We start from the raw sequence: 22,642 nt of genomic DNA, 5'->3' as shown, positions 1-22,642 counted from the left end.
ATTGTTTGTCATCCCAAGATACACATATGTGCACACTATTGATTCATTTTAGCAAACTATAAGTGGTTAATATGTTGAATGCTTACCCTGAATTAGAGGGTGAAAATTATAAGAGAAACAAAAAAAGTATTTAAGCTTAATTCTGATTGGTGGAATCACCGGTGGCTTGGATCGATGACCTGGCAAAAATCAGTCCATCCATCCGTCCATCGATCCATCCCATCCGACGGCAGCAAATCCCCACCCAACCCTTCTCTCTCGCGCGAACCCCACCCGACCCTTCTCTCGCTCGCGCAAACCCTAGCGCTGCACTCCTCCCTTGCGGCCGCCACCTCCGGCACCAGATCCTGGCTGCCGCATCTCCCTCCGTCCTCGCCACCGGCGCTCCCCCTCTCCCCCCTCCCTCCCCTCACCTCACCTCACTGGAAGAGAAGAGAGAGATCGTGCACGCGAGTAGGTCAGGCGGCGGCGGCGGCTCCCAAATCTACAAGGGCTTGGACCTGGTGCTCCATCCCCATGGCAGCGGCTAGGGTTCCTCCGGCCATGCCGCCGGCCAGCAGCAGCAGCAGATGCCGCCCGCCGCCATGGCGCCGCCGCAGGCCCCCTCTGCAGGTACGCAGCCTTCCGGATCTGGCCAGCGCGGCTGCAATCCTCCTCCTCGTTGGTCGTTGATGTTTGCCGGCGCTGGTTTTCCGAGCAGGGGATCCGCTCTACATGGAGGAGTCCACGCAGCCCAAGCCCGCCGACCCGGAGCTCCCCAACGGCGCCGGGGACCCGGACCAGCCGGAGCCGGAGCGGGCGTCGCCCGTTGCCGCACCAGCGGCAGAGGAGGAAGTAGCGGCTGTGGAGGAGGTCCCGTCGAGATCGGAGCCGTCCAAGGGTGCGGGGACGAACGCTGACGGCTGGCGCCCCTACACCACGGGGGAGCTGCTGGGGGAGGCTGCTGAGGCCGCCGCCGGGAGATCCGACTTCGCCGACGGGAATGGGGCCGGATCCGCCACCCCGGAGCGCTCCAGGTCAGTGCCCGCTCCCTCCCTCCCTCTTGTGCACAGTTCGCGGTGGACATGTGCTCTTGGCTGGCTGTAGCATCGGCCGCGGTGGTAGGTTCCTATAATTAGTTTAATTCTTGGATGGATTGGTTTGGTAATGCTCTGCCATTTTCTAGGACGAAGGGCCGGACGATGAGAAGGAGGTGGCAGATGATGAGGTGCAAATCTTTGTTCCCTTGCTGCTAGTTCTTAGTTCAATTCCATGACTTCACTACCGAAATTTGTGTTACACTTGAGTTGTTTGTCCAATTGTTCTGAATCTGAACCTAGAGAAGGATGTCTCGTCAGTCATAACAGTGTGTGATTTCTTTTGTACTTGTTGATTGTATTCACTGGAGTCCGAATCAGTAACCACGCTTGTGAAATAAAAAATATTAACCACTCTGTGTGTGTACTGCTGCTACATGTATGAACAAGTTCTCAGTCCTTAGAGCGAAACATCATATATAATCTTGTGCGTACAGTTTCTCAGCAATGAAGATAATAATAATAAGCAGCAACATCAGCACGGGAAACAAATTTAAGACAACTTGAATATGCTAAAACATCGTCGGGTGATTTTGATCTTACTAAATACAGAGTAGCATGCAGTATGTGACTTTTGTTTTCGTTGTGCTACAGACAATGGTGTATCTAATGTAAGTGGAGGGTGAAAAGTTTGTTCCCATTAAGTAGTGATCTAATGATATGTGTACAGCAAAGGTTGCTCACCAGGAGAAGTACAAACCATGTTCAGTTTTAACTAGTACAAAAATTATGCCCCTGCATTACAGCACTCATTCATAACATAAATTTCTACTGTTGTGTGAATGCTACTGCGTGTGTTTATGATGCAAAGTAAGGTTATCTTGATTATCTCTTGCTGCTTGGCCAACATCACCACCTCGCTGCTTGCTTGCTTGATTACCTCTCTAAGGCAGCTTTGTTTTGTTCTTCTTCTTCATGTGCTACTTGCAGCATCAAGGGGATCTTCGACCGCTACCAGCAGGCCACTGGGACCAGCCTGTGGATTGAGCAGTATGAGGTTGGCTGCTGCTTCTCTATCTTGCCTCCTTCCATCTTTTTTCTTTAGCTGTATCACTTTCTCCTTAATTTGATGTGTCTGATTTGCTTTGGTTTGATATCATTGCAGAAAATAATTAGGCACTAGGGAAATCATCTAGATCCAACTAGTTTGTACTTAGTCACTAGTGATGCACTGCTCTTTTTCCTTGTGATGCCTGAGTACTGAAGAAATTGTTTTGGGTAATATGCACTAGTCTTTTGCTTATGCTCTTTTGAGTTTGGCAAGTGATTCTTTGGGGAGTAGATGTAGTGTGTGCTTATGCTCTTCTGAGATTTGCAGGAGTGGTTCATTTTTGGGACATGTGTTAAATCAATAATGTTCCTCAGTGTGTTAAATCAAGCCTTGCAGAGTACAATATACACACTAGACTATTTCTGAACGTGTTAAATTAACAATGTGTATGTGTTACTGTATCCTAGTAATTCTATTATGTCACTGTATCCCAGTAAAGCAAGATGATTGTTATACTCATGTTCCTGATGATATTGGTGTACACTCAATTTGGTTATTTCTTCTAGTTCTGCTAGTAGTTGCTGTGTACTCCTAGTGCTGTAGTTGCTGTGTAGTAATACAGAAATATTAATGCTCAAATATGATGATGTGGCCTGCAGCGCACCTGCTTTGACGCCGACACATCCATCGTCATCGCCTTCGAGGACGATGAGGACACCGCAGGCGCCGTCGGCCTCGACGGCGGCTTCCACCGCTACCACATTGTCGTCACATACTAGTTCCACGACGGCGTCTGGGCCGCCGAGTCCTTCTGCAGCTGCTGTTATTGCTCCTTCCATAGTTTGGGTGGGACTCGTCAGATCGGCCTCCTAGTTTCCCATTTCAGGTAGTACATCCTTCTTGCTCGAATATACTATTTGATCTACCTGCACATCTCTCGCTCCGGCGCAGAATTGATGGGTTCTTCCTGGATTCTTGTGTAATGAGCTCTTGTTTTTTAGTACTTCTGTAATGGTATTCAGAAATAAAATCCATATGTTTCTATATATGTTCTTTTAGATAAGTATGTCAATACATAACTAGTAATGTAAATGGTGTGACACAGTTCTAAATATAAATGCAAATAGCTTGTGAATGTCAATCTCATGTATTAGGGTCTTGTTCTTGTAAACCTTATGTAAAGCTAAAATTCTTGCTATGTGCAGGGTGACTAGTGATGCAGCACACCAAGCAGTAGCAGGGATACCAAGCAGCAGCAGGGGAGGGGCTCTCTCGAACGTCGCCGCTGCCAGTCATTGCTACTGTCACTGATTGATGATGGATGATCGCTGTTAGTTTAGCTCGGTCGCTGTTCGTTTAGCTCCTTGGTAGTCCCTACTGCTGCTGGTAGAAATAGAAATGGTAGTTGTAGTCCCATGTAGTTGTAGTACCATGTAGTACCTCTACTCGGGCTGCCCTTTGTTGCTTCATTTCTATGTTAATTCAGTCTGTTGAATGTATCTACTATCTACTTTGTGGCTGTGGTTGTTGAAAGAAATAAAATGGTTTGGATACATGCGTACATGCTGATATGTCAAGCTGGAATAGCTGCCCTTGTGATGTCAAGCATCTAAATGTATGTTGTGGAGGCCCAAAATAAATTGGATTGTAAAAGGGCTGAGGCCTAAAAAAGAAATGAATTATAGAAGGCCACGTCCTAGAAAATAAAATGGGCCAGGCCCATGTAGCTAGAGAAAATTAATAGAGAAAATATATAGTAAAAAGGCCGAATTGTTGGGCCAGGCCCATGTAGAAAATTGAATTGGACTGGGCTGAATCTTGTGCCACATCAGCTTGCCACGCTGGATGCCTACGTGGCATGGGGAGGTTGCTAGTGACCAAAACGCCACAGTAGGAATATTTTGGTCGTAAACGTCCACGACCTTCTCACAGAGAAGGTCGCTATGGTCAGTTTATGACGGCCAGCTTTTGACCTTCTGTTTTTGGTCACAAAAAGGTCGCAAATGGAAATTTGTGACCTTTCAGTGACCAATAGTGGTGGTCACAAGTTGACATATTTCTTGTAGTGTATGACCTAAGTTGGTGGAGGTCTCCCATCCACTGGGTGTATACTACCCATTAGGTGTCTGTCAACGTGAAGTTGACTTGCATTTACTAATTCAGAGGCCTCGATATCCTTGCTTGTCAGAAGCTGAATCCTGATGTACTTTTGCCATACATCTCCCCCTGTTGCTTCGAACGGGGAGTGGAGTGGATTTTGTTGGTACCTTCACTCTTTCAGGCATTCTTTTGCAGGATTCTAGGATTGTGTGACACCGTTATAGTCAGTAAATGAATCTGACAGGTTATTTGCAATGTGTTGCAAAACTTCTGAACGCATGGTTCAGATCTTTGAGTACATGTATTTGAGGCAGAAATATGTCAAACGTTGCACTAATTTCCTAGCATTCTTTATGGTGCTTTAAATCTCCCCCTAATGCATGGAAAATGTTCCTCATTGAATCATCATACTAGCCTTGAATAACTTCCCATGTAAGGGGCTTGAGGTATTGACGGTAATACAGTTATCCCTCACATAGATCCCTAATATATGCTGAGGGGCCAATGATGTATGCCGGGGTGGTGATATCAGGTTGTAACCGAATTGCCGCAGATGGGAAATATTTGGTAGATGTTCACGTATCAAAGATATAGGGGAATAATATTATGCAGTTTGGTCATCAGCGTGTAAAACTTCATGACTCCAACATAAAGTTGGTAAGTTACAATTCCAAAGTAAAGATAATGCAATAAGTTTAATTCTTTGGATAAATTATTCCACAAAACCATTTTCTGTCTAGACATTAGGACAAAGTGATAAACTTCAATCCTAGGGCCATAATGAAGGCACGCAAGGAGAATTCTGCAATACCATCCATTCGATTTTGATTGAAATTTATGTCAGGATAATGAGCCACTTGTTTCATGTGGATAAATCACACTTGATACCATCGTATAGATGTGTATTTTAAACCACGAATACCTAAATAGTCTAGTAAATGATTGGGAAGAGCCATTCACCTCGACTTGATGTGCTCAAGGAGTCTGAGTGGTTCAGTGTAGACTTTAAGGTGCGCGAGCCTTAAAAATCAGCTTCCCTGTGTCACATACACATGAAATTCAAATATTGTTAGAATCTAGCATCATTTTAATCATAAACAATGGAATTGCTGATAGTTTTTGTTTCAACCCAATGTCAGGATGACCAAGACGAGTATGCCAAGTTTGTCATGCAAAAGACATTCTAGAAAACTGTCTTGTACGCAACATGTGCTACATGTTTTGTAGTATATAGTGCAATCCGAATGATAAGAATATGTGTTTGGCATATCCGTATATAGTGAAGAGAAAAATTTCTCTTTGTTGTCATCATAAGTTTCTCTATGGAAACTATTTTGACGGATACCTCTGTAGTTTAGTAGGGTACGAGTTAAACCAGGATGTAATAAAGCATCCTCGATATTACTTGAGTACCCATAGGGATAGTAAATATGACCCTAGTTGAGTCAACAATTACCTCATCGCGCTTAGTGATTGTTAAAATATCTCTTTTTCTCTTAGTAAGAGTGAAAACATTTTACTTCCCCGAGTATAGAGTTTGTGGTGCATATGTCCAGGCACTTATCTTCCTTCATCGGATTGACCCCCGTAGAAATCTATAAATATACTTAAAGATTCTCACTGTGAAAATCTCTATTCTATATATAGAATACATACAATTGTATCTGTTATGAAAGGCTCTACCTTTTCCGCATCTCACTCAACTCCAACTGCTCTGAATCTCTCCCTAGCTTGCTTCTTAGGTGTTTTACCTGCCTTGTAGGACTCGCAACCCCCTTTGTTGTGCCTTGGGTGGCCACAGTGGCTACAATGAATGATTACACCATGCTTTGACGACTTCAACCCTCCCTCCTGCTAGATTTCTCTTTAGATTGCTTTTTGAAGTTTTTATTTTTTCTCCCAACTTACTTCTCGTTTTTGGAGGATTGACATTAGGGAAGTTTGCAATCTTATCCCACTCTGACATGTCTCTACATGGCATGATCATGTGAGCATAAGCCTTTTTATAACTCTCCACTGAGTATAAAGAATGTGCAGAATCTACATGATTTAGTCTCCTCCCCTCATACATGCAACTGGATGATAGCATGGAATTCCAGTCAAATTCCACCTCGAACAATGCAAGATTTATTCAGTAATCTCTACCAACACTGACGACAATGCCACACCATCTTTGGCTTCTAAAGCATAGCAATTGTTGGACACTTCAATGTACTTGTCAAGTATATCCTCCAACATACGAGTATGTATGGGAGAATCACGTTCCTTCCGCCCTATCCCTCGTAACAATCGTGGACTACTTAAGCAACAAAACTTCACCAAAAACACAAAACTGCAACATGTGTCCCCCGGTTTCAGGTTGTATCATGTTTCTTAGACAAAAATGGGCAAGCAACAATATAAGGAGCGGAGGCACCTTGTTCATTTTTAAGGAAAAAAGGACTAGATCCATATCGTTTGGTTTACTATGGAAAGCCAGGTTATATACTCGACCATAATTGAGTATTGGCTATTTATACTAGGTCAGGAGAGGGCTTGCACATTATATTATCTTGTTTCCTCCCACTTCCTCCTTTTCCCCATTGAGGGTGCCCTTGATTCCCCAACCCGTCGTGAAGACCCCCCCCCCCAAATTTCCTCCCTGCGGTCCTGGTGGTAGAAGGGACAATGGTGGGGGAGGCGGCTGATGTGACTTTCTTCGTCGGTGCCTTACCTCGCCGGGTCAGAGCTTCCGGCGAGGGTGAAGTCGTCCCTGATCTCAAAGATGTGCTTTAGCTTCTTCATGTGTTGCAAGTTGTACAGAGAAGCAGTGAAGAAGAAGCAGATGGGGATAGTGCGTTCAATCAACGGGCAACAACAAAGGTGGCCAAATGGGTCGGTCTTACCATGCTGGCCCGATAACCCACATGCCCGACCCATGGTGGGCCTAGCCCGACACATTTATAATCGGGCCATGCCAGCATGTGGCCCGTCTAGGGTTGTGCCTGGGTCGCAAGACTGGGCACGAGGGCCGACATGGCACGAATAGTTTTTTTTATATATTAGCCCCCAAACAGCCTAGATAGGCCCAGAACAAACCCAAAATCATGTGGCCTGGTGGGCTAAACGTACCGGTGGGTCGACCCGTTTCCTTGTTGTGCCGTGTATGGGCCAGGGAGCATGACATGAATGTCGGCCTAGCATCGCATGCGTATTAGGCATGCCTGGGTGGGCTGTGTCGTGTCTGTCTCGTTTAGGCTAAGCCAGGCTGTGTCATGCCTGGCTCGTTTAGGCTAAGTCAGGTCATGCCAGGCCGGGCTGGCCCGTCTGGCCAAGTCTGATCAATGATGGACTTGGAGAGGCCATGGCAACCGTAGTGGTGGTTGAAAGCCGACTCTCTCCGGCGATCCGTCAAATCCTATGGTTGAAAGACGACCTTTTTTCATCCCCCCCCCCTCGACCGCGATGCCCCATGGGAGACAATGCAACTTTTGTGCGAAGTCCATGGCTTGTAGTTGTGGAGTGCTCGTTAGACAAATTATTCATCCCCGACGTTGGCATGCTTCGTTCTGTCTGTTGTTGTTTCAGACACAATTGCAATTTCTTCGCCAATTGGTGGCCTCTTAGCATAAATCAGGGGCAATTTTTTTTAGTTTTTTAGTCTGAGTCATGTACTCATGTGGTTAGATGCTATGTACCACAACTTGATAATAAATGATACATTTGTGTTCTTGGGAGCACTCCCCATGTTAAAAATATATATACTAGGTCTAAAGCGCCGTCAAAGCGACCTAGCAATGTTGAATGATTGTGGAGAGACCGGGAGAGAAGCACCAGGTAAGACGAGCTATGCGGACATGGGAATGCCTACCCCGCATCGGTGTCGAAAGACAACCCCGGCTCTTTTTCATTGCATACGGATTTTTAAATTCATGAAAAAATTAAAAAGGAAAATATAGGCATGGGTTCACATGCATAAAAAGGATATACTAACTGCCAGTGACTAGCAAAACACACAGACACACACAGAGAGCAAGTGAATAGTACATGAAACTGTTCCCTCAACTATACCCCTTCCTCATTGGTGAAATTTTGCAGGAGCCTAGCTGCACCCACCAACTTTTGAACATGTTTTCTTGTTCTTAGAAGAGCTTTACACAACATATAAGATGGATGTACGTATTCACCTATATAAAAGGGTCATATTGGATAAGCTGGATGCGATGACAATGTCGATGCAAATTCGAATGACTTTTGTGGCGCGCTTGGCATTTGCCTCCGTCGGAGATACGGCCAAATCAAGTGTTGATGTAGGTTTAGATATCGTCGTTTGTTTGTTTGTTTGTTTGTTTGTTGAGATATGAAGCATGTCTAGACATGTATGGCGACACAGATGCAGGGAAAAGAACATGGACACATGATGAATGAATCTTCAGCCACAGAAAAGAAAGGCGACGCCCTGACGCTCAAGCCAGGGTGGACGCCGGCCGGGGAGAGAAGGGTTTTTTGTTGGTTACATTATGGTTTTGGGGATTGGATGATGGGTTCTAGTTGAAATTTGTACTACGTGGGAGTAGTAGTATGTTTGTTTTGTTTTTCATTTGCAGTGGTGTTGTGTTGTCTGTGGATGAGGATCCCATGTCATCCCAGCCCCAGCACACACACACACACACACACACACACACTCTGTTGGTGGTGGTGGGCGTGGCCGTCTCCTCCACCAGACGGACCTCACCAGAGCGGAGCAGCTCCCTTTCTTCCTCCTCCGCTTTTCCCCTCCTCCTGCTCCGTCCCCGGGCCGCGGCCGGCAGATATTTCTCCCCAACCGATCGGGATCCGAATCCCGCTCGCCGCCCGATCCCGCTGCCCCCGTGCTCCGCGGCCCGGTCCGGAGACCCCGAAAAATCCGCCCTTTTCCGCTCCTCCTCTTCTTGATTCGGAGATCTCCTCTCCGTCCCCTCTCCCTCCCTCCCTCCCTCCCACCCTCTCTCTCCCTCCCCGGCCGAGCGATGATGGCGTCCTAGCTAGTTGTCTAGCTGGCCGCGATGAGGAGGGCCGGCGGCAAGGACGGCGGGGAGGACAAGGTCATGGGCCCGCTCTTCCCCAGGCTCCACGTCAACGACACCACGCTCAAGGGCGGCGGCCCGCGCGCGCCGCCCCGCAACAAGATGGCCCTCTACGAGCAGTTCAGCGTCCCCTCCCAGCGCTTCGCCGCCAACGCCGCCAACACCGCCCCAGCCGCCGCCCACCGCCCCGCCGCCAGCTACGCCGCGGTCTCCTCCGCCTCCGCCGGACAGGTATCCCTTCCTTCCTTCCTCCCACCCATCTTCTCCTTTTCTTTCTTTTTTGCCTCTATGTATGCACGTATATATTTTTAGCCTGTCCGCTGATTGGATTGGATTGGATTGGATTGGATTGGATTGGATTGAAACCTAGATGCCGCCTGCCATGGCCGCCGGCGGTTGCTTCAGCAGTGCAGTGGGGCTTCAACAGTTGTCAGTGTTAGACTAGGATGCCTTATTGGCTTGGCCGGCATGTGTCTCGCTTGCGCTCGCTCTATTGATGCTCTTTTGATGTATGTATGTATGCGATTTAGCGACACACGCATGGTTTGTATGATTACGAGTGCCGTGAGATGCTTAACGATGTACGTATGGTTGGCTCTCGACGAGTGATTCTTTATCTGTTAGATACCTTGCGTTGATTATCGCTTTCCGGAGTTTGGCAGTTTTCTTTTCTGAACGCTAGTGCAGTGACGGTTTATGGGGCGCATCCGGGTACATGGTTGATGATTCCACGATAGGCATCAGGGATGTGGCAATTGAAGATTGTCTGTCACTTCTGTTGTGCACTTGCACACCAGCAAAAGATGATGAGTTTTCAGTGAGACACGACTGGGCAATTCAATTGTAATTATTCAAGTTGCTTGTTGCACGGATGAGTTTTTTAGTGAGACACGACTGGGCAATGTCTTTATTACTAACTTGTACCTTTTTTCTTGTAGATTGGTGGGATCGACAGACCTCTCTTTCCATCATTTTGCGTGCCTTCAAATGAACCTGTGCGTTTGCCCGAACACATCAAGACCAACTCGAGTGGGCGGGATGGCCAGGCTATATCTGGGAGGCTTTCCACCCAGCTTAAGAGCAAGGACGCCTATGCTGCAGGATCGACTGCTGAGTGTAGTAGTTCACAGCGTAGAGACAACAACAACAATAGCATGAAGAATTCTTCTGGGAAGAAGTTGACTAACGATGATGATTTTACGGTTCCTTCTGTCTTCTGCTCTGGAGCGCGCCCTCGTTCCAACCATGAGGAAGTGAGGATCCAAGAGAATGCCACACCCTTCCCAGCTACAAGTCCGTATAAGAGTGGGCCTACGGTGTCCAAACCAACTGCAAAATTTCCCAACACCGACAAGAGGTACCTGGAAGGAAGGAACGCGTCGGACACGAGATCAAGGGACTCTCCAAGTATTATCAGGGACAAAGCACCAGCAAACACAACGACAAACTTTTTGGAAACTGAAGAGAGGACTTCATCGTTCCAATTTTCTGCAGAGAAGACAATGGGTAAAAGAGATGACAAAGGTTCTTCGTATAGTAGGGTAAAAGAGACGAGCAGTATAAATGTTTCTGATAAGCAACATTCCCGAAACGAGGGGCATCAGGCTAGAACAAGGAATGAGAATGCTGCTGAGTCTCAGAATGCTGCAAAGGCTGGAAATGGGCCATACTCTACTGACGTCGCATGCAACGGCGCTTCTAATCTGTCGGAGAAAGGCCTAAGAGAGACTGGTGAAAAGAGAAAAAGATCAACCGGACATCACGATGTGCAGAGGGATGATTCCTCGGATTCCTCCGTGGAATCTCTGCCAGATCTGGAGATCTCTCCAGATGATGTTGTCGGTGCTATTGGTCCAAAGCATTTCTGGAAAGCAAGAAGAGCTATTGTCAAGTAAGTATTCACCACTTAGGTCTTGTCCTTTCTGTCTTCGTGTTTTTGAAAGGTCTGTGTGCACATAAGCTTGGTGCCCAGCAAATGAGCCAGGCAGTCGAGCGGATTAGATCTTCCCATTTCTACATGCTGTATCATCTCAAATCACCCTACTGTGCACGTGCAAACACAAACGCACATGCACATTTGTCATGTGCATTCTATGAACATCTCTTTTCCTTTTTGACAGACTGATGCTTAAATGTAGTACTCCCATCCGTTCCAAAATATAAGGTGTATTAGTTTTTTCAAAAGTCTAACATGTGCATGTTTGACCAAGTTTTTAGAAAAAAGTATCAATATATACAATAACAAATTTGTATCATTAGATCCATGACGAAAAGTATTTTTGTATTGTACATGTTGGTATTTTATTCTATAATCTTGGTCAAACGTACATAAGTTAGACTTGCACGAAAACTGATGCACCTTATATTCTGGAAGGAGGGAGTATCTCTCTTAATCACTATAACTTCCTTTCTTGTTTAGTAATCACTTTTCTTTGAACTCGATGCAGTCAGCAGCGGGTTTTTGCTGTCCAAGTGTTCGAGCTGCATCGACTGATTAAAGTGAGTCTGCGCCACCAAATATATAGTAACCACAAGCGGGTGGTTAGCTTATTGATATATTTTGTGTTGGGATGCTGATATAGCCATGTTATGTATGGGCTTGCAAGCAGGTGCAGAAGTTGATTGCAGCATCTCCACACCTACTTATTGAAGGGGATCCGTGCCTTGGCAGTGCCCTTGTGACAAGCAAGAAGAAGACGGCTGCAGCCAATGTGGAAAAGCAGCTTCTGTCAGCTAAAAGCAAAGATGACGATGATGCACAGCTTACCCTGCAGCAGGCGGAGTACTCGAAAGATAACACTGAAGGAAACCAGGCTTCACCATCTCAAGACAATGACGTAGTCGAGGTCCGGCATGAGAACCAAGCTGCATCAAACGGTGCGGTTAGCAGTAACCCTCCTGCTATGCCTGCTCCTCCCGACAACAAGCAGAACAACTGGTGTGCTCCTCCGCCTCAGAATCAGTGGCTCGTTCCCGTCATGTCTCCGTCGGAAGGGTTCGTCTACAAACCATACACAGGGCCGTGCCCCCCGGCAGGAAGCATCTTGGCCCCGTTTTACGCAAGCTGTGCTCCTCTGAGCCTGCCATCTACAGCTGGGGAATTCATGAATTCTCCATACGGCATCCCTATGCCTCACCAGCCGCAACACATGGGCGTCGGAGGCCCACCAGCCATGCCTCCGATGTACTTCCCGCCTTTCAGCGTGCCGGTGATGAACCCGGTGGTCTCATCCTCCGCAGTGGAGCAGGTGAGCCGCGTGGCCACAGCGCGACCCAACACTCACGTCGAGCACCACTCGAGGAGCTCGTGCAACATGAGGAACGAGGCCGTGTCGGCCGGCGGCGTCTGGAGGTTCCACTCGTCCCGCGGCAGCGAGCTGCAAGGGAGCAGCGCCGCCAGCAGCCCTTTCGACAGGCAGCAGGGCCAGGGCGAGGCGAGGGGCCCTGCCGCGGCCGCACCTGCGGCACCACTCCCTACGTCGTCAGCCGGGAACGGGAACGCGGCCCAGCAGCCCCAGGTCTCCTCTAGCAGCCAGGAGAACCCGGTGGCGGCAGCGGCCCGTGTGATCCGGGTGGTCCCGCACACGGCGCGCACCGCGTCGGAGTCGGCGGCGCGCATCTTCCGGTCGATCCAGATGGAGAGGCAGCAGAACGGCCCGTGACCGAGCGACCGCATGCGGTGCTTGGCCGGCACAAAGAAAAGGAAGGAAGAAAGCTTAGCCAATTAGCGCTTGGGAGTATGTTGTTATTTTTGAGCAGGCAATAGCATTCCTATATATTTGTCCCTCGGCGTCGGTAAAAGCGAATTTTTGGCGACTGTAAATATGCAAAGCAAAGCAGGACTTGTATCTATCTATCTATTTATCTATCTATGCCACAATGAAAACTGTAACTGTTAGTTTTAGGTGTATGTCTCAGGCAAAAAGAAGTGAAACCTGGGAGTGATGTCTCTGCTGTATTGTCTATGTATGTGCAGCTATATTGCCTGCTGATATCTTATAAAAGAAATTTGGTATGTTTCTTTTTTTTGCCCATTGTGTACTGTATTATTTATTTTTGTATATATATTGGGCCAACCTGCCAGATGATTGTTGCCAATCCCAGGAAGTGAGCCACTACCTTACTGTTACAGTTTTAGATTTGTGTTTGAACTTGGATTTCCAAATGCTGAAAGTAGCATATTGTATTTGAGAATTTTTTACAACTTCCAGACACAGTTACCACATTTTGATTTGTATGACAGGTCAGATGTAGACTAAACTAATTGTTCTGTCATTAATTATTTTCTAGTGAAAGGGAACGCGATTCTTATTCCAACCTAACAATAATAATACTAGTTTGTAGCTTCTCAAGTCATTTATATATACCTGAAAAACACATTAGTTATTCTTCTTCCCATAAAAACAACATAGATTTTATAACACATCAGATTCAAAATTCACCCATGGAATAAAAACACTCTCAGAAAGGAAGATCTGCTCCCATCAAAAAAAGAAGGGAAAAAAAGGAACATCTGCTTTCTCACTATATTGGATTGATTCAACAAGAATAAAACAATCGCCGCCGCGACACAAGGCGATGTGCGTAAAGCTTGCGATATAAAAAAGAATCAACTGGCGCTCTATTCTGGACCCAAAACCAAAACACAAAGATTGTTTTGCTACGACACACTTCATCTGTTATATCTACACACACACACACTACTAGGCTAGCACCACAGCAATGACCAAAAAGGCTGGCTCTCTGTTATTGCACCGCCTCCTGCGAATCATTCCTGTTCCTGCGACCGAAACCGCACCTACACACAAACTCCGGGACCGGGCCCTCGGCCCCGGCGACCCAGGGATGCGCGGCCGCGGCCTGCAGGGTCATACGATCTCCCGGATCTGCGAGGAAAGCACAAACGACACCACTGTTAACACAGCAAGCACACCTTCCGATGCATAAGACCAGATTGGATGATGAAAAAAAACCCAGCAAGGAACACCTTTGTAGAGCAGCCTCTGCATCAAGTCGGCGAGCTGGGGGCTCGTGTCGCCGGGTATTTCCACCGGATCATTGGCGATCTGTCCCACAGCAGCGGAGCGACCTTGGTGAGTCTCTGCGGTAGGTAAACTGAGAAGGGAGTAACGTATATTTCGCACCTTGTCGTAAGTTTCCTGCAGAGTTTCTCCAAGGAATGGATATTTCCCGGTGATCATGCAATACAGGGTAACACCGACTGCCCAGGTATCAGCTGTTCTGCCATGGTAGGCTGAACCTGCAGCGCAAGGGAGGCGGAAAATTGTTCATCACATTAAGCAAGCTCATGCCATGGCCAGAGAATATTTTAGCAACTTCTTATATTTATTGGCATCACACCCACAACCCAAGCCCTTTGTTGCTTACAGTTGTTTGGGGCTATGGGTTTGTTTATCTTATCTGCTGCAGTTATGCAATCATTTAGCTGTGGAAACACCTACAGCACCATGCTACCAATATTCCAAAAACCACTGGTGTTGTACTTCAGATGGATACTTTGGTAACTGGCTGATTGTGCGTGCCGCCTTCTATAACTCAAATCAAAGTCATGTAACTGTACCTTGACAGCACTCTGGTGCAGTGAAAACTGGAGTACCCGGAGACCTCCAAAGCATATCATCGTCATCCTGCAGCATAATCAAGTACCCCAATGTGTAAAGCACCAAGCTAGGAGGCTCGACAACCCTACTAAAAATGGTTTACAACACTGAATCATCAGACTACATTGTCTACTCGACTAATGTTCAAAATTCCCAGAGTAAGTGACGATATCGTTCGCGTATGCAATTTGCAATCTCAGATTTTATACAAGAACAAATTGTGAAGCCCAAGATTATACTTTGCTAGACTCAAAAACTTTACCCTGCCAGTGAGAATAAACTTACTGGAATAAATAAAAAATACAACTACAATATTAAAAGAGGACCTCAAATATCTGGCTAACACTGAAGTCCCCTATCTTCACATTGCCAGTACTTGTGACCAAGAGGTTGTCCGGTTTAATATCACCATGAATAATGTTCTGCATATAAACACAAGAAAATTAAGTTTTGTATCAAGCACACAGTGCAAAATGCATAACATATAGCGCAAATGAACAGCCAGAACCACATGTATATCCATGAGAGCGTGCAAATGTGTGAAAGTAGGGGAACATGAAACATCAACAAACACCTGCTTAAGAAGTGTAAAATTTGTGACATTGAATGTTAAGTTTTGGTAGAAACATATTCCGACGATCCATTATGTACCAAAGTGTGTGCATAAACACATGTACTTAATTAGAATTCAACGGTGGAATATGCCAACTACGAATAAGTGAGCTTCATATGGCAACAAACACATCATGCTTTGATGCATATCGCCGCCCTAGCTATTTATTAGATGCCACATTTATACGTAAATACAATCAGAAAAGTATATTTAAAACCATAAACAAGACCACAAGCATTATACTCTAGAAGAAAGCATGTTTCACATCTCCCCTGTTTTTTGATCATTGGCTTTAAATAGGGTTCTGGTTTTCTATGCAAGAAACTCAACAACCAAGCACTGTATTAACAAATATGAAGCTGAAAACTACCTAAACATTGCTATGAAGGCAGCAAGCATACTATTCATACGCAAGTCGGTACATTTGACTGATATATGAAGCTTCCTAAAGCATGATGTGAGCATTGATTATAAAGCCCAAGCTAATGTTTGCCTGTGCAATCAGGTAGCTCGGAGACAGAACAACTCAGTCAGTAGCTAAGCAAACATGGACTAACAGCTTAACACTATGAACAGAAAATCTGTCTACTAAGATAATTTACGCCAACCATTTGAGCTTGCTGGTCAGCTTCACGCCAACATAACTAGGTTCAGTGGAAGGGAAAAAATATGTGAAAGCTAAAACATGATGCTTCAAATAATCATTGTCTACAAAACTTAGAGCTCTTCAAATATCTTTGTTGAAATTTCTATTTGACATGATCAAAGTGCTAATGAAATAGACACTATTATAATATTATTAGCACAGAATTAACCATGATGAATCATTCCTTGGTGAAAAGTTAAAAAAAAATCTTACATGAGAGTGAAGATACATAACACCAGAGACAATGTCCCGCAAGTACTTCCTGGAAGTAGCTTCTCCTAAACCTATACCGTTATTGCACACCATTTTCCCCTCAACAAACTCAAGAACTGCCAATGGGAAGGGAAAAGAGTAAATTGCAATCGTGTAAAATAATGACAAAGATGACAACAAGCCTGCTAGAATAGCGCCATGTTAGAATAATAAAGCAAAACAATGAGAGCATCAATAAATACCCATGTAGAATTTATCTGTGTTTGGGTCGTCAATCACCTCAATGAGATTTAGTATATTGGGATGATCCAACATTTTCATGAGGGATACCTGTATCCGATGCAATAAAGGGAAGCTAATAAGAGAACTTGGAAAACAAATACGGTAGTTGATTCTCAAGTAAAATCAGGATGTGGTACACTGTATATATGCAACATTTGACAAATGCTACTAATAATATGCTTCCGCCTTCTGACAGAAAAATAACTGAATTTTTTAGTACAGTTATATAGTGGTATGGCAAAATCCTTTGGAGCATCCCAAGGCAAATTTAGCACAATTCAGCTTCTTGATAACAAACATCAGAGCCAGTGAAACTGAAGCGAAGAAAAATGGTCACAGGTAATCTTGAAATAAACAAAAAAGACGCATACTAAATGGTACACACTCCCAAATAAATTTCTTCTGTTAGCTGTAAATAATGTGTGCCTATAGAGAAAGTACTAACAGAATGAGATTTGCAAGGTATGATCAACTTGGTTAACCAATGTTAGATAGATCATGCAGTATTTATATCTTCAAAGCTCACGCAAGTACATTCCCAGAGAACTTTGCACACGCCATAACAACACAGCAACGTGATAGGTATTATACAGGGAAATACAACTTTAACAAAGTTACTCACTTCCCGAAGAACATCTGTCATGGCCGTTTCTGACCGCACAACACGCACTTTCAACATGTAGGGTTTACTGAACACCTGAAATAGATAGAGTTCCGTCAAGTAGACATAGATAGCACTGTGCAGCGGGCGCAGAAAGAAATGTCGAATAAAATCACCTTTATCGCATATAACCTCCCATCCTTGATGTTTTGGTATTTAACCTAGTTTGTTTAGAATTAGAATGAAATCAAAGGAGAAGTAATCAGCGAGGGAAGTGGTAGTAGTAGATAAATAGGTAGCACAGTTAGATAAAAAGCAGAGGTCTGCTGTTGTTGTTACCACTTTGCCGTAGCTCCCAGCACCAATCTTGCCCAGGTGAACATACTGGTTGATCATCTTACAGCCGGTTGTTTCGTCCTAAGGCAATGCCAAAAGGAGGAGAGAACAAAGTGATTATGCCGCTCGATTCAAAGGGTAGAAAGAACAAGAAAAATGCTCTCATGCAAGCCATGAACCATTCTGATGGCCACATTGTACTCTTGGCTAGAAATAATCCATTGTACTAAAATTATGCTCAGCGGAGCATGGCTCGTGTTTGCTTGTTTCACAACGACTCAGCGCGCGCTAAATTCACCAACGGAGCGGGAGGATTTATTTGTAGGGACAAACCATTGGAGAAATGAAATGAATTTAGTACTGTAGTAAAAAAAAAACAGAGTTGTTGGTGGTAATGAGCTGAAGGGAGGGAGGTACCTCTGAGCGGAAGAGCTTCCTGGTGTCCCTGACGAGGCTGTCCCTGCAGGCGAAGCCGTTCCGGGCCCGGGAGAGTATGATGTCCTCGGACCGCTTGCGGGGCGGCTTGTCGTCGCCGTCACCGTCGCTCTGGCGGAGGAGGTAGTCCTCCTCTTCCCTCTCGTAGAAGCTCCTGCTGTCGTCGCCGAGGAAGCTGCTGCTGTTGTCGGGGTCGTCCCCGGCGTAGAAGCTGCCGCCGTCGTTGGACCTCGGCAAAAGCAGGTCCTTGGACGGCGCGCCGTCGCTGTCGCCGGCGGCGGGGCGGTGGGGTTGCTTCCAGAGGAAGCCGAAGCAGCTGCAGCAGCAGCAGCAGCCGGCCATGTCCGCCGCCATCCCGATGGAGACGGCCGGCGGCGCGGATCTGTCGCGAAAGAAACCCTAGCCTGGCCTGGGCGCAGGGGACGGGAGGCCAAGGAAACAAGGAAAACGGATACCAAAACACGAGGGATTTCGTTTTTCGTTTGCCAAATTTTGGCCAAAATCAAACCAAACCCAACCAATTTCGTTTTTTTATTTGTTTTTGTCACACAACAACAACAACAACAACAACAACAACAACAACAACAACAACAACAACAACAACAACAACAACAACAACAACAACAAGGCCATGAATGAATGAATGAACGAATGCAAAATTGGAATGAAGAACATAGTAATTGAACTTTTGAACCGAATATGTCGTCGTGCCTAATTAGTTGTTGAGTGAACTCTGAGCTAAAAACGATGTTCCAACATATGATTTATATACATTGTAATTTGCATCAACTCTAGTGGTTGCCCAAAAAACAAAACGAAAATGTTAACGCCCACACGTGTGGGCGTTAAATCAACTCACCCACACGTCTCCATCATCGTCCAGTAACTTCTGCACGAATCTTGGCACAAATTAGCTGATTTTGTATGCCATGTAGAACAATTCGCGTGTGTGGTGTGTGAGAGGTCGCCCACACATCAGTTTTACCACACGGAGGGGCCGGTGTGTGGGCGTTTAGCAGTTCGCCCACACATCAGTTTCAGTCACGCACAAGGGCTAGTGTGTGGGTAGTTTGCCATCTCGCCCACACGCCCGCCTCCTCTCCCACACCCAAGCTGCCAGTTGCCATGCGTTTTGCAGTGTACATGGCAACTGCCCTAGTGTGATTGCAAGCCGATGGCAACTCTTTTTTTTTACCCGAACATGTCAGTTGCCATATGTTTGGCATGGTACATGGCAAACTGCACTAGCGTGCACGTAAGCAGATGGCAACTCTTTCTTTTTTAAATGGCAACTGCCCTAGTGTGCTTGTGAGCACATGGCAACTCTCTCTTTTTACCCGAACATGTTTTTTGCCATGCCTTTTTTTGTAGCGCTACATGACAACTGCCTAGTGTTAGTAGGTGGCAACTCCTAAAGTTTTGAAATCGTGGCAACTGCAGTATACCAGACCACACATGGCAACAGCTGTAGTTGTCCAAAAAATGGGAATCTGAAACTTTGACCTGAGATGGCAACTGCAGTTGAGCAAACATGGCAACTGTAGTTGTCCGACATGGCAACCGTAGTTCAGCGACATGGCAACTGCACTTGAACGAACATGGACGAGGGTCCGGCCCATGGCAACTGCGGGGCGCGCGGTAAAGTGTCACGTGGGGCGTGTGGGCCTGACGTACCGGGCGTGTGAGCGTTATCTATTTCGCCCACACGCACGTGTGTAAGAGGGACCGGGAGAGAAAAAAAGGCGTGTGAGCGCTAGTTGTTTTGCCCATACACAGACGTGTGGGCTGGTCCTCTTAGACACCACACAGAACGTGTGGGCAGATTTTTTAACGCCCACACGTGTGGCAGTTAGCGGCGTCCAAAACAAAAACCCAACTATCACGTTGAAACCTTCCCGTCGCGCGATTCCATCTGATTCTCGCCGCCGTCACCACTCATGCAATCCCCACCATCACTGTGGAAGCTTGAAACATCGCCGCCGATTCCGGTTGCTCCGCCGCCCCCACTACAACCCGAGATGGTCGCCGCCGCACCACCATCGGTCGTCGAGGTCGATTAGCGGCTAGACGACCTCCAATCAAGCCGCCCTGACCACCATTGAGCTGCAAGCCCCGTTCGGAGATCTCGACGCTCGGGCGGCGCGGAGCCACCTGAGTTGGCCACACCAATGGCCCCCCTCCGTCCCACATGAAAAGACCAAATTTTTGCATACTCTATACCTCAAATTTTGAAGTGTATATTCTCAGTGATGCCATAGATATTATATACTCTTAAAAAGTAGAACACATACTCCATAGTCAATTAGAGTGTGAAAATAATGAAGTATGTACTACGGGTGTATGCACCCTCCTTAACTAGGGTATAGAGTATGTCCTACAGGAGTACGCGCCCTCTCTCCATAGTCAATTGATGTCTGCAATGCAAAACTTTTTTTGCGGGTAATATGTCGACATAATATGGTAATATGTACAAAATATATATTCATGATTGGAGTATAAAGTATATGATATATGTAAGCTACTTGAGTACTGGTTTTTTTGAAGTACTTCCTCCAATCCATGTTAATTATCACTAATTTAGTGTAGTAAAATTATGTACTTTGTACTAAATCAACGACAATTAATATGGACCGGAGGAAGTGTATAATTTCAGTCCATGATGATGATCAGCTGGATCAATACCGATGGCATTCAAGATGATGATCAACTGGCTCAAATGGTCTCTGTTATGTGGTCCATATGGCATTTAGGAAATCAAATCGCCCATGATGATGATCAACTGGACCCGTTTTTGTCAGTTCAGCGCATCAGGGAGGACCTAGCCGTGCTGGATATTCCACTTTCTCATGCATCGGTGCTACCGGGTCATGGATGGATACCTCCAGAACTAGGGGTGGTTAAGATCAATACTGATGTGGCTGTGAGTATGGACTCCGACAAGGTGGGCGCGGGTGGGGTTGCACGATCCTCCACGACCTTGTTGGATGCATGGAGTAAACCCCATGTTGGGGTTACCGATCTTTTCATTGGGCAGACTTTGGCGCTGCGTGATGGGGTGATTTTTTGCTAATCTGCACGGTTTCTCTCATGTGTTTATGAAAATAGACTGCCTGGAGATTGTTAATCTCTGGAAACATCGTCACAGTAGCCTATGTGTTGTGGCACCGGTACTTCTAGAAATTGGAGAGCTAGCTTCTTCTTTTGCTTCTTTTGATTTTGATGTTCAACATGTAAACAGGTCAGTCAATATAATGGCCCACCTTTGTGCAAAACATGCATGCACACGGATGATTACCGAAAGTTGGACTGATTCTAGACCCTCTTTCCTACGCATTCCTGCTCACCAATCTTTTGGCTGATGATCCCAAAAGCTCTTTTGTTGAATAAAGCTCTCAATTTGGAACGCAAACAAAAAATGCTTGTGCATGACGGCCATGCGTACATGCATGTCTAATATAAACATATCATCTCGACCAGCCTGCAAATTGAAAAATAAACATGCATGCGTACGTGTTGTGAAAAATATCTCACGCATGCATATGGACCTGCTTTTTCGATTGAATCGTCCATGAATATGAATGCATCAGTCTCTTCTGAAGTATGTCATCCAAGCCCTACCTACATGCATCAGCGTTACTAGATCGATTCGATTCGGGTATGCATGCATGTACATAAGCCATCTTTTTTTTGAATGAAAGGGGTTTCCCCCGCCCCATTTTATTAATGAAGCGAAAACGTCTCAGCCAAAAACAGATAGAAAGTTACAATCCCAGGGACGCATAGCACCCAACATCAAACTATCTAGTATCAGCAGCCTCACTTTATTACATACCAAGCGACACAGGCATAAGCATAAAATTAGTTAGGCCCACACTCCAGCCTCTTGGTCTTTTCGATCACACCCACGCAATCCGTAGCAGTTCTCCACGACGCCTGTTCAACAGACGAATGGACCGCAACAGCAGCTCCGCCTGAGTGTCGACGCAGAGAAATTTCCACTGGTTCAGATCTTAGTTTTGCAAGGACATAATTGGCATCTCTCCAGATACGCCTCTGAAAACAGAAAATGTTTCTTAGTTTCCAAATACTCCACAAGGAGGCAGCCACTGCCATATTAAGTACAGCCCTGTTTTTGTTATTCTGCCACAAGGCAGAAACATCTTCAAAGCTAGAAATGCAAGGGTAACTAAAACACTCTGAAATGAAATCCCACACTTATTTTGCAACCACACATTCAAATAGTAAATGATGCATCGTTTCTTTTTCACAGCAGAAAAGGCAGGATACATCTTCCACATGTCTCCTCTTAGCTAAGTTATCCCGGGTAAGAATTTTGTTATGAACACATAACCACAAAAATACATGAATTTTCTGCGGACATGTTACTTTCCACAGCTTATCTCCCACAGAAGAAACCACACCTCCAAAGTTAATTTGTTTGTAAAAAGATTTAACAGAGAAAACCCCATTTGTCTCCAGAGTCCAAATAGGAATATCACAATCATCTCTCAATTGAGCTGAACTAACCAACTCAGTCAGACGGTTCCAACTGTTAATCTTCATCATCAACGCATCTCCTAAAAGTCAGTTTCAGAGTGACACCATCCCAGACCTGGGCTACTGAGCACTCGCTTTGATTACATATACTAAACAAGTCCCAAAATTGGGGTTTCAGGGAATAAT

General features: G+C 45.7%; 3 protein-coding genes across 4 annotated transcripts; 2 read left to right on the top strand and 1 right to left on the bottom strand.

Moving 5' to 3' along the window:
* Nucleotides 1–280: 280 nt before the first annotated feature.
* LOC123101945 (uncharacterized) lies at nucleotides 281–3,628 on the top strand. Of its 2 annotated transcripts, XR_006448666.1 has the most exons (6): nucleotides 281–612; nucleotides 701–1,016; nucleotides 1,166–1,207; nucleotides 2,007–2,073; nucleotides 2,727–2,953; nucleotides 3,273–3,628. XR_006448666.1 is itself a non-coding variant. In XM_044523199.1 (5 exons), exons 1-5 carry the CDS (start codon nucleotides 570–572, stop codon nucleotides 2,844–2,846), a joined length of 588 nt encoding a protein of 195 aa, XP_044379134.1. In that variant the 5' UTR covers nucleotides 281–569; the 3' UTR covers nucleotides 2,847–3,113. The 2 variants fall into 2 exon arrangements, 1 of the variants encoding a protein (XP_044379134.1); XM_044523199.1 differs by lacking the exon at nucleotides 3,273–3,628 and having other exon boundaries at nucleotides 2,727–3,113.
* Nucleotides 3,629–9,149: 5,521 nt separating this feature from the next.
* On the top strand, nucleotides 9,150–13,232 carry LOC100127071 (ELF3-like protein 2). Its single transcript, XM_044569753.1, has 4 exons — nucleotides 9,150–9,443; nucleotides 10,151–11,103; nucleotides 11,660–11,711; nucleotides 11,822–13,232. Exons 1-4 carry the CDS (start codon nucleotides 9,192–9,194, stop codon nucleotides 12,872–12,874), a joined length of 2,310 nt encoding a protein of 769 aa, XP_044425688.1. The 5' UTR covers nucleotides 9,150–9,191; the 3' UTR covers nucleotides 12,875–13,232.
* Nucleotides 13,233–13,688: 456 nt separating this feature from the next.
* Nucleotides 13,689–18,417, bottom strand: LOC123149950 (serine/threonine-protein kinase GRIK1). The gene is made up of 11 exons (XM_044569745.1): nucleotides 17,942–18,417; nucleotides 17,528–17,605; nucleotides 17,365–17,409; nucleotides 17,210–17,284; nucleotides 16,548–16,635; nucleotides 16,306–16,421; nucleotides 15,160–15,255; nucleotides 14,794–14,860; nucleotides 14,357–14,472; nucleotides 14,200–14,278; nucleotides 13,689–14,098 (listed from the first exon to the last, which is right to left on the bottom strand). The coding sequence occupies exons 1-11, from the start codon at nucleotides 18,311–18,313 to the stop codon at nucleotides 13,959–13,961; spliced, it is 1,272 nt and encodes a 423-aa protein (XP_044425680.1). The 5' UTR covers nucleotides 18,314–18,417; the 3' UTR covers nucleotides 13,689–13,958.
* Between the last annotated feature and the right edge of the window lie 4,225 nt (nucleotides 18,418–22,642).

Source organism: Triticum aestivum, chromosome 1B, assembly GCF_018294505.1.
Source record: "Triticum aestivum cultivar Chinese Spring chromosome 1B, IWGSC CS RefSeq v2.1, whole genome shotgun sequence".
NCBI classification, from domain to species: Eukaryota; Viridiplantae; Streptophyta; class Magnoliopsida; order Poales; family Poaceae; genus Triticum; species Triticum aestivum.
Note: the sequence above shows the minus strand (reverse complement) of the source record. Positions and strands in the feature narration are given on the sequence as shown.

Coding starts and splice junctions, on each gene's coding strand:
- LOC100127071 (XM_044569753.1), top strand. CDS start 9,192: ATGAGGAGGGCCGGCGGCAAGGACGGCGGGGAGGACAAGGTCATGGGC. Junction 9,444..10,150: donor CCTCCGCCTCCGCCGGACAG/GTATCCCTTCCT, acceptor TTTTTCTTGTAG/ATTGGTGGGATCGACAGACC. Junction 11,712..11,821: donor AGCTGCATCGACTGATTAAA/GTGAGTCTGCGC, acceptor GCTTGCAAGCAG/GTGCAGAAGTTGATTGCAGC.
- LOC123101945 (XM_044523199.1), top strand. CDS start 570: ATGCCGCCCGCCGCCATGGCGCCGCCGCAGGCCCCCTCTGCAG. Junction 1,017..1,165: donor GCCACCCCGGAGCGCTCCAG/GTCAGTGCCCGC, acceptor GCCATTTTCTAG/GACGAAGGGCCGGACGATGA. Junction 1,208..2,006: donor AGGAGGTGGCAGATGATGAG/GTGCAAATCTTT, acceptor TGCTACTTGCAG/CATCAAGGGGATCTTCGACC.
- LOC123149950 (XM_044569745.1), bottom strand. CDS start 18,313: ATGGCGGCGGACATGGCCGGCTGCTGCTGCTGCTGCAGCTGCTTCGGC. Junction 15,256..16,305: donor TTATGTATCTTCACTCTCAT/GTAAGATTTTTT, acceptor GTTTATATGCAG/AACATTATTCATGGTGATAT. Junction 14,099..14,199: donor GCAGAGGCTGCTCTACAAAG/GTGTTCCTTGCT, acceptor CTTTCCTCGCAG/ATCCGGGAGATCGTATGACC.